Raw genomic sequence first — 11,511 nt, 5'->3', positions numbered from 1 at the left:
ATATATATATATATATATATAGCATACGTTCACAGATCTTTACAGCTGATGGTCATCTGTGGATGTGCATACTTTAATAGCCAATTTTAATGGCTTCCATATTAGATTGGTATACAGTTAAAGGTGGTTGCATCACACACTGGCTACTATGTTCGGTCTCCTCCCTAAGACTATACTTAATGGTGCAGCGCTGTTAGCTGTTATCGGTCAGGCAACTTTATCATTGTCTTCAATTGATTTTCATGGAGATCGTTATAAAATCAAAACATGGGCTAAGTGGATAATAAAAACTCTACCGGTATTTCGATTACACCAAGTGTAACAGTTGAAGTCTTTTGAAATGAATAAGTACAGTGTGGGGGCACAGCATCCTGGTCCGAACATAAATTCTGACCATTTGTAGGTCAAGGTCTTGAAGCTGTAAGCGAGTGTGTGTGTCTCGGTCGCATTTATTTCCATTCACGCATCAACGTTATCATATTCGTGGCGTGCCTCTGATCTAGGTTTTGACTCGTGCCTCCCTAGCAGTGCTTTTTGATTCAAATCGATTCGAACGGTAGCTAGCTTGGTCTCGTTGCTGCGACAACACAATGTTCGTGAGTGCTTTGTTTGGTGATCGGCAGATCTGATAAATCTAAATCTTGAATATGGGAGGACGATCCAGTAGTCTTTTTTTCAAACCAAGTGTGACTTTTTCGTAGGGTTCGTCAATAGGCGATCTTTCCGAGTTACTAGTGGTGGCCTTATAATATTCAGTTATCCTCTCATCCACTCATACCGATCGTTTATGTTCATACCATTTCTTAACTTGGAACATATTGAACCTATATTTGCGACTTAAGTGACTGTACGAAAACCCGACTTTGTCCTCTTTCGTCTCTAGGCGTCTTAAAACGGAACCTTCGAAATCTGCGGACTCCCCTATTTCTCATAGCAAACCGACAGAGCCGGTTCGTTACTCGAAATTGGTTTGTGCCCCGGCGTCGGAATATTTTCGTTATGATGAAAAGGTTCGTATTTTACTCCACTGTCTCCTCACCTTTGCTTAGTATGCAGTTATCGCATAGCACCATACGTACCAGTCCTTCTTCGGAAGTATAACTTATTACTGAATGAATTCATCATCCTGCACAAGGCCTCGTTTTTTTCACCACAACCGCCGATCCATCTGCTTACCACTCACTGATGATGTCACCTCGGTTAAGGATGAAGCTTTTGCAGCCAAATTGGCTGCAGTTTCTAACTCTTGTTTATCACGGTGTTCGTGGTTTTAGTAACACCGCTCTTTTCTCTGAATTAGTGTGACACAGTGAATGCCAGCACTGCTCGATATACTTGTGTAACTTACTGGGCGTGATGACCCAAGTGGTTAGAGTGCGAATTCACTGACTGGAAGGTCCGTGGTTCGAACCCGACCTCTACTTCTCGACTTCCCCTGCGTAGGCTTGGGCAACCTGGCAGGATTCCAGCCCTTCGGGTGGCATGGCAGCTAGGCACCGGAAGGGTGCTACAACGGATTCGTATCTTTTATAGTAGAGGAAATCGAGTGTATGAGTTATCAGGAAGGGTCGTGGTCAGTTATTACAACGCACAAAACCAAAGCAGCTCAAGCTGTATATAGCAGCTGGTGCTGGTCGCACTTGTAGGTGGCCGAATTTTAAGGTGACCTAAACCCATACCGTTTAGCCCTTACGTGCTGCTCTCGCCTGGGACACTACAATGGCCACCAAAGCCTGCATCTGTGCTTCTTGGTCGGTAAAACACGGTGCTATTGGTTTTCACTAATAATGCCTTATTAATGCTTCAGTGAAGTAAGCACAGGAAATTCTCCTAGTGCTTGTGGGTAGGACTTTGTTACGAGATTAAAAAGGGTGTATGCCTTCTTTTCACTCCAATAGTGTACTTTGGTTGTACGGCATGCGCTTCACACCTGCGGGGTGTAAAAAGCTACTGCAAGACTGGGTGGGCTCGAACCTCAGCCTCATGCTTACGGGTGAACAGACTGAGGTAGTAGATAAATTTGTTTATCTGGGCAGCTGTATCAGTCCCGGTGGTCTCACGAAAGATGAAATTTCCATCCGGATTGGGAAGGTAAGAGCAGCTTTTGTGAACCTGCGTCACCTGTGGCGTAGGCGTTACACCAACCTATCCGTCAGTTTACAATGCTGCGGTGCGCTCCATACTACTATGCGGATCAGAAACCCGGTAGTTGCCCGCTGAAGATTTTAAAAGAATTTCGGTGTTTGAACATCAATGTCTACGGAATAAAACCGTTCACCTGTAACATCCTTTCGGTGCCTGGCTTCCATGCCGCCTAAAGGAAGCACGAGGGCTAGGATACTGCCAGATTGCCACATATGGGATGTTAAGAGGCAGAGATCGAATCCGAACCACGGACCTTCCGTTCAGTAAATTCGCGCTCTAATCACTGAGCTATCTCGTTCCGATTTCTTAGGAGCATTGCCTGAGTCTGGTTGGAACACCAGATAAGCAATGGTGGAGTTCGTCGAATGATATTCGGAAGTAGTAACTCATCCTCGATAGATCACACTGATCACACTGCATCGGTTGCACTGGCTTGGCCACGTGCTGCGTATGTCAGTCGACCGACTTCCTCGAAGGGCTCTTTTCGCACAACCACTTGAAGGGTGGAAGAGAGCCAGAGGCGGTCAAACAATGACTTGGCAGCGAAGTACAAAAGCCATTAACAGCAAACTCATTGCTGTCTTCCTGGATGAGGACCCCGAGATGGTCCATATCAATGGTTGGAGATATTGTCCAGTTGCGCCCTCAATGGTGCTCGTGCATGCAAGCTATTGCATACATAGCTCCCCTCCCACCCATCCCACTTAACAGTCCACTGACAGTTCTGTATTTACGCACGAATTTATCAGCTTCATCCTCCAGTGCGCAGCTATCTGCCTCACCTCCCCAAATCATCGGTGAACGAAACTGGTAGCTGCAACCACTGTACGACAAGTACGCAGTTCTTACAGCTGACAATGAATGATATGATGATGATGATGATGATGATGGCAGTATATCCTCCAAAACCCCGATAGACTTTGCTTTTTACTTTAGTGCTTCCGATCCGTCAACACTTACACACCTGCGCCTTGTTCGGTTGTCGGATCGCAGCGGTCACCTAGCTCCTACTATGAGCCATGACTTCGCCGCCTGAAGCTCCTATGATAATCGTCGGTCCTTTCCACCCTATCCTTGAAGCACGTAATAGTTGTTCTGCTATGGTTGCAACAAGTGAAAGTATCCGTGCTATCTCTATATGTAAGTAGGCTTTCCCGTTAGAACAACGTCGAATGAATAAATGGTCTTGTTCCCTATGCTTACGGGGTTACACAGATTTAGATGGATATTTGTTTCAGTTGATCTTTGCTAAGTATTGTGTCATAGCTCACCTTTCATGCCCTCACTACATACAGACAGGCTGTTATCACGCAACTGACTTGCTGGTGGATCTGGAAAACCGATTTTTCGAAGAGGTTGTTTCACGCCGAGCCCGAGCAACCGCGGGTCAGGAGGAACGTAAACCTTTGGTTCGCCACATTTCACACAAATCTGGTACGTTTCTTGTATTCATGTATTCGTGAGATCAAATCTGATAGCTGCAACATTCCCTTAACATTTTGTTGTCATGTCTTTCATCGTCGTCATATCGTTACATATCCTTTAAAAGATGGAGCCTTTTGTTGAATACCTAGTGTGGGCTTGAACCTCGTGTCATGAACTTCTCATGAACTTCATGTCTTTCAGCCGTGTTTTGAATTTTTTTACAACTGTAGGTTGTGTTTCCTCAGCATACCTTTATTTTTGCAGGTGGAGGCTGGTGTTCTGCTACCAGTTCGAGAATTTCTAAGGGACAAGCAGACCTTCCATTTGGAATGGCAAGCAACACTGACCGTTTGGAGCAGAATGACGAGTGGTCTGTTTCTTCAGACACCCTCGATGAGCTTTCGTGTGATAGTGAATTCGTTCCAGACGATGGATCACCACTCCCAGCCAAACGACCCCGATTGTTCGGGAACAGTACTGAACTTACGGACGGGGTAAGAGGTCAAATGTACCATCCTTCCATGTTGCCCAAGCCTAGACAGGAGAAGTCGAGAGGTTGAAGTCGGGTTCGAATTACGAACCTTTCGGTCAGTAAATTTGCACTCTAACCACTGAGGCATCTCCCTCCCAAACAAACAGCGAAGTATAATGGCCGCTGCCAGCAAACTCAGCTGCGCTGGTCATTGCCGTCTTCCTGGATGGGGACCCTGAGACGGACCACATCAGTGGTTAGAGACATTGTTAGACATGGTCCAGTCACACGCCCTCAATGACGTTCGTACATTCAAGCATAGCTCCCTTCCCAATTCCCCTCCTTATCACCCCACTGACAGTCTTGTATTTATGCACCAATTCATCAGCTCCCAACTCCAATGCGCAGCTATCTACCCCACCTTCCCCAATCGTCAGTGAACGAAACTGGCGGCTACAACCACTGTACGACAAGTACGCGATTCTTACAGCTGCTAATGATAATGATGCCTGGTTTATGCATTGGATCCTCGATCATAGTTTGTATTGATAACCGATAACCACTGAAAAACAAGAGAAGTTTTACGTGCGTGAATTCTATTGACGTTGTTGCACCGATCCCTGTGGTGCTCTCTTTAGGGCTCTGTTCCATTCGTATTTACCTGATGTGTGTCACTGGTCAAGAATAGTTTTCTGTTGTATTTGAACACATAGATTAACTCATTTTTCCTAATGGACGCTTGTAAGATAATGTCATTCAAGATTCGCAGTATGTTCGGTTTGTCTGCAGGGCAGCGAGTTGCACGTTTGCATTTGACGGGCCGCCGAAAGTGCTCAAATGGGCCCTCAGTGGCCAATCGACACTTCCATCAACTATTGGTTTTCGTGACTGGTCTCCCCATTTAGGAACATACAATTGTATCCTCTTGATGTGCTCAGCAGTTCTCAACGTACATCTCGTAGTGCTCCTAATATGTTGATACTATCTACTTCCATTATTCCTTTGTCTCGTGGTAACGTGTTTTCCCGTCCCAAAAATACTATACTACCACTACTATACACTATACAGCCTACGAAAATCGGAGAACTCGTCGGGCGGAATCGTATTTCCATAACTGGACACATCCTGGATCTCTCTGGTGATAATTTGACCCTTTTTTTGGTGAGCCCTAACGTCATACAGGAAACTCCATGAAAAGTTGCTAATTATTATTACTGTTGGCTTCTATAACTTCCTGCGAATATCCTCAGTGACCGAATCTTGTATTATTCTGGTTTGATTATAAAACCCAGTTCGAATCAAGTGGCATGTTTTGAGACGTACTCTACTTGTCTTACATGATTATATCTGAAATTTTTGTTGTTATTAGCTAGTTAGATGTGGTGAACTCAGCTCCTAGCCTTTTCGTTTCAGACGTCTGTTGATTGTGCTCGTCGGTTGAATGTAAAACAAAAGACTTGCAAAAATCCTCGGCCAGAAGACGGACAGACCGGAGACATGTCTGGAGGAATGGGCAAACGGGCGCAGCGTTCATCCAAGCAGATCGCTGGTGATCATCCCATTGGACAACGGTCGATTCGACAACAACGAGAGGTAGCTTACAAACTCTCACATCCCAGTCGGCTTCATCCAGATATTTGGCACAACGAAGCTCAAGAGTTTAATGACGGCCCAGCTTGCTCTTGCCAGCCCAAGTACCGTATCGGCCCGTTACACAATCAATACGAGGGCGAGGAGGTTTGTTAGCACTGTCATAATTTTCATAATTGACCTGTTCCTAGCTCTACTATGTCTCAATTCTGAATTCCGCTTATAAAGCTTACTCCATTGAATGTTGAACAGGTAATTGCGCAGAAAAACTAACGGCTAGGTCATACACTTGAGTTATTCATATTTCGCAATACTGCCAGACAGGGGTTTCAGAGCTTGGATCGTTGTAAAATCACTAACGATTCATCAAATTAGTGTCTATAGCGTTCAGTTGGTTGCCTTCGATGAATGTCTTTTGCTAGGTCTCTTATACACGCAGCAAAGTTTCACCTCTGATATCTCTCTGGGCAAGTGACATTCGATGCACTCTGGGTGCATCAAGTAAGCTCAAGACCGTAATTTGTAGGGATATGACGACCGGCAGATAATTTCCGTCCAACACGTGCTCAGAAGTGGATATCGTCCCATGATAGTCCCTGGCAAATGTTGAAGGGCTGAACTAGAGCCTACCGGTTACTGGATATCATAGAATCATGACTTGTTTTGTCGTGGGATTCGTTCGGCTGTGCAACGGTTGAAAGTGCTTATAACATCCCTTGAGCCAACATATGAGGAAACTCCCAGAGGCCAGAGAAATGGTTCATCCTCAGGCGCACACAAAACTTTTGTTGTCTAGAAATCGAGGAACACATTACTGACACCTTTTTTCTGTTGCTCTTATTTAGGAATTTTTGCACGCTTGTTTGGTGCTTATCACTGCAAAAATCTACTAGCAATCTATATTGGATTACTCTGTTCCTCTGTTCCATTGGTCCATTCTTAGGTCGTCTTCTCTTAGTCAGCTTATTCGGACCTATTCTCTGTGATAAGTGTAGTTTTTTCATGTTTCATTCATGTGTATCTTTTTTACTCAGAGGCTACCTGAATGTGCACAAGAGTCGAATAACCGTGACCGTCTCTATCACTACCGTGTGCTTATCATTCCAACCACTAACTTTGTGCAAGCTTGTCCGACAACCATACCTTTCAATGGAAACGATTACGTATTTGAAGGCTTCTCACTTTTTCTCCATTACAAATTAGATTCGGTAAGTTTTCCCACTGCTTGTAAAATTTTGGTGAGTTAAATAGCGTGCAATACTTCTCTTTCCAATGAGGATCCCTTCAATGGCCGCAAGTCATTCACAACTACACCAACAAAGCACTATGTAACTCTAAAATGCTTCAAGACCATCCATCTAAACGGATAACATCGTACGAACTATCGACACGGACTTGCTTGTTCAAGGACCTACAAATGGTCTTGTATTGATCGACGATGAACAATTGAATCACCAGTTTATTGTTTTAACATCACTGCACCAAACGAACAAGCTACGCTTGTGGCGTTCATCTGGCCGACCGTTTGAATAACGAGAATTACCCTCCTGAGAAATATCTCGATTATCCACTTAGTCACTTAACGTTAGCCGCCAGTTGCAGCTGCCCTTTTTCGTATTTGCTCCAATTTATTGACGTCGCTTAGTAGTATCCCCCTGTGTAGTTTGGCATGTTTGATAATCCACTTCGTAGTCGCCTAAGACGATGGCTCATGTCCTAAATGTAGACGATCATACCACTTATCGGTTAGCCATAACTACCACTGTATTACTAACTCAGACGAAAAAGGTCGTCCTTCTGGCAAGTGCTGAAAAAGTTTGTCATTTTGACCCAGTTCTTGCACTGCATCCTCTGCTTTTTCCCACTTCATTCGCAGGTTTTCGACTGTGTTTTCCACTTATTCCTAACCTAAGCACGTAGCTGTTTCCGGGTGCTCATCGATCACTTCGATGTTCTTATTATTCACTTCATAATTTTATTTGATTTTGTTGCTTTCATAGCCTCCTCCGTGCCAACTTTTACGCTTCAACCTACTTTATGACATATTCCCCATCGAAGAAGACTTCCCAGAGGTAAGCAGCCAATGTACATCTCGTTTTTTCAACAGTGCATTATTCACCTTTCTGGTACTAACTACACCCTTTTTACGATCACCTCCCCAGCTTTTCACTGTGCGTGCTCTGGACTTGATCACGCAGTACGTTTTTGTTGAATTACTGGAATTACTGGATCTCTCCTGGAGACCACTGGGCATCACGGATGGATGTCCTGTCGTTCACCTCATGCCTAGGTTTATCCGCGTTGTGGAGCCGTCGCCCGACCTCGGTGACCCACAGTCTTCCTCTAAAGAGCCGTCCTGTGTCGGTGAAATTCTTCCAATCAACGTAGTTCTCCAGTACTTGTTACAAGAAGCACTCACTCCTCTCGTTGATATGATGGAATTAGCAGTAATTCGACGTTATTCGTCTACTGAATGGTCGAACTATATTGCACCTCTCCGAGGTACATTAACCACGTTTCCTGGGAAGGTAAGTCATATATTATTTTCATTTGGAAGAAAACATTCAAGCCTCATGCCTTGGTATTAAANTGCTGATTGTTCCGAATCTGATCACTTTCATATCCGATCCAGTTTTCATTTCCCACCTAAGAATAAACTTGGCAGTCAAAAAGGTTTCCGAACGACGGATTAATCATGCGTTTCAAAATCTGGTAAATGTTGCTTTGATTACGACTTCCACATAAGACAGCAGGAGGTAATCACTCTAATTGACGTTTGAAACTGCATATGGTATTTCCGAGCACATACTAACCACTGGTTGTTGTCACTTCTAAGAACAAGTCATTGTATCCCTCCGGGACCGCAGCATAATTCGGCCTGGCGGTCTAAAACGATGCTTGTGTTGGGATAAAAAGGCGTGGTGAAACTTGTAAACTCAAACAGTCGAGGAAGTCAGCACATCAGGGAATGCAGGAAGCTGTTCCAACCAATTCGGGAAACATGACTCAGGAGACCGTCCGTTTGTAGCCTTATTCATGGTAATGCTCGAAATCTAATGTACAACAGAAACCCATACCTAGGTCGATGGGCAGAATATCCTTAAAAACGGTCTATTTGGCAATCGGTGTCTATACTTGTATCTCTCATTCGATCCACCCTGCTGGAGCCATGGTATGTGAGTTTAGATTCTCGCTCATCAATGTACCTTTCTGTCTTGAAACTCTATCGGGTTGTCGAGCCAGATAACCTTCCACTAGTGCCAGTTAAAAACAGTAGCTTTAGCTAGATTTGAAGATGGTGAATATTTTCATTTGCCTTGAGAGTACGGAAGTTAGCAGTTCTCAGCTAGTCTTCACAGTTGCATCTTAATGAACAAACAGAAACAGAAAGCAACATTTCGGAAGACAACTAACGGAGTGAGTGACAGTCTGATGACAAGAATGGCTGGTTGGTCGCTTGATCGCCATTTCGGTCACTTTGACTGCACACAGAGTTGGATGCAATAGGCTGGTGGCGTTCGACTCGGCCGCATCCAAATTCAACTATTAGTTTCCGATAGATTGTTTGGAATCCGATTTTTGGTAGTACTAAATGACAGTCGGGTTGGCCTGCTGACCTGTCGACAAGAAGCCAGTGTATATACGGCTACCATTCTGGAGTGACAATGCTTCAGATTACGTTATACATACGTTACGTTATACATAAGATAAAACAGTTGGTCAGAAGAACTTTAATGCAGCCGAGCTAAAGTCTTCGTTTCACAATTCACTAATGCTCAATACGGATTCCGAAGATAACCTATCTGATCTTGGCTCATCAATGGTCATCTATTCATTCCTTTGCGCCCGCTTGACGAACTTTATGGGTCTAAGGACACAGAATCTCAGAGCACCATCTACAGTTTCTCTGAATGCGGTTTAAGTAATCTAGAAACAGCGTAGTCCTAAACCATTCAATGGATACTTGTCAGCTGGTCAGCTCGACTCAATCATTTAGTATCATCTATCAGATTCCAAGTAATCGATCGAAAACGGATAGTTGACGTTTGATGCGGCCGAATTGATTGCCACCAGCCTATTTCGTCCGACTGACCAGTCAACCTGATCAAATTGGCCATCGATCAATCAACCGAGAACGAAATTCATTCTTATCACCAGACTTCCATTCATTCTTTTAGTTGTCTAATTAGTGGCTGAATTTTTGCTTTGTGTTTCTTTTGTGTTCGCTGATTAATTTGGAGACGTAAAAGTTAGTTGAGACGTACCGACAAATTCCATCTGATCAACTCCAGTAAACACCCGAGCTACCAATACTACAACACGCTGACAACCAGTTCTGGCGTCGCACGCTCAAAACATCTCGTCGATGAGGGATTTTCGCCTGCGGTCAAGCCTCCACACGACAACAACTGCACTTCCTCGTTGAATGTCTGCGAAGATGCATCCTTCCTCGTAGCGTAACCTGTGGACCAACACTGCATCATCTCTAAGCTTGGACCTTGTCCAAGCACAATGGTAAGCGGCTGGTCAGGCTAATGATTGCAAATGCATTAGAAAGTACGAGAGAATAATCAGTGTGCATAAGGCGGCCTGAGGGTATTGGGACCCGAACTTCCACAGTGACCAGCACTGCAATAGAACGAAGATCCATATCCACCGCTAAAAAAAATGAAAAACTGTCTTGAAAATAAACTCGTTTGGCTGGTTGGTAACCAGGAAAAATGAACTAACCACGATGGTGGGATAAAGAACCTTCACATCAGACAGCTCACAGAAGCAGAAGAGGGCGTTATAACCAGAGGACTCAATTTCAACTCCAAAGACGTCACGAACCTAGCTAGTTTATAAGTAGCATCATCCCCACCAAGCCGCAGTTCCAGCCATCCCACGTGACAAAGCACTCAGCACTCTCCCAAGGAAACAAAAGTAATCAGTGAAAAAGCTAGGAAAAACGAGACACCGGTTGACAAGGGGCGCCTGACAGTCGTCATAGACGAGCCAGACTACATCAATGATGCGAAGGCCTACTGAACGTATCGCCACATCGAGAATGACCAAACCAAAAACTTGTGAACAAAATCAATAGAAACCTGAAGGAATTCCAAGAGCTTCGAAAGATCACAAAAGAAGAGTATTGCAGAATGAGAGCCAAAAATAGAAATCGCCACTAAGACCAATGAGTTTCAAGGAAGAAAGACCACAAAGCAACGCAAACCGGGGACGGGCCAATCGAAAACGAACCTAAAACACCCGAAAGGAGCCTTCCAACCAAATAGTGGAATACAAGATTAACAAACCACAGTGCAGCGCAAATCGTGATTAGGTCAATATTATCACAGGTGAGGTACATTCCGATTAGCCAATCACGGGAGAGGCTATTGAATACTCTCCGAACACTATATAGGCGCAGCTAGACAAGATGAAGGCACTCACTCAACTGCGCACTGACGATGTCTCCTTGACCGGGGGCGAAACCTAGGCAAGCCAATTGCCAAGCTCGGCGAACAGATCGATCACCATCCGATCAACAACCGCTACTTTCCTTAAAGTTCGTGTTCTCCAACTAGATCATTCGAATTGATTTGGGAACATGAATGCAAGTATTTAGTGATGAACCACGATCATCACAGCAGCAAGTGAGGCCTATCACATGAAGGTATTTAGGATATAGACTACGTATGCCCGCCTACTAACACCAAACTCTTGTCGTCGTAGAGCTTGTGGGCCCCCGGCCATGACTTGGAGATGCGCAATTAAGGCGGTCAGTTTCAAACAGAGTAATGTGAGACCGGTGATTACCAACGTACTAGTCGCACTCAGTGATCAGACTGACTGGGTGAAGTGTTCCTATTGTTGTATGGGGGGCTGAGTTAGATTCG

At 44.5% G+C, this 11,511-nt stretch overlaps 1 protein-coding gene across 1 annotated transcript in view; it reads left to right on the top strand.

Annotated features, from left to right (window-relative positions):
- The window catches only part of T265_11305 (hypothetical protein), a gene marked incomplete at both ends in the record, with an annotated part of 52,068 nt that overhangs the window by 9,384 nt on the left and 31,173 nt on the right, over window positions 1–11,511 (top strand). Inside the window, 7 exons of the mRNA XM_009177929.1 lie at window positions 884–1,010; window positions 3,384–3,579; window positions 3,835–4,064; window positions 5,456–5,779; window positions 6,667–6,840; window positions 7,633–7,704; window positions 7,795–8,160. Of these exons, the coding sequence (XP_009176193.1) occupies window positions 884–1,010; window positions 3,384–3,579; window positions 3,835–4,064; window positions 5,456–5,779; window positions 6,667–6,840; window positions 7,633–7,704; window positions 7,795–8,160 (1,489 nt within the window). The remainder of the gene's footprint in view (window positions 1–883; window positions 1,011–3,383; window positions 3,580–3,834; window positions 4,065–5,455; window positions 5,780–6,666; window positions 6,841–7,632; window positions 7,705–7,794; window positions 8,161–11,511) is intronic.

The sequence above is a fragment of the Opisthorchis viverrini genome (genome assembly GCF_000715545.1).
Source record: "Opisthorchis viverrini unplaced genomic scaffold opera_v5_473, whole genome shotgun sequence".
Taxonomy (NCBI): Eukaryota; Metazoa; Platyhelminthes; class Trematoda; order Opisthorchiida; family Opisthorchiidae; genus Opisthorchis; species Opisthorchis viverrini.
This window is presented reverse-complemented; position numbering and strand designations above follow the sequence as displayed.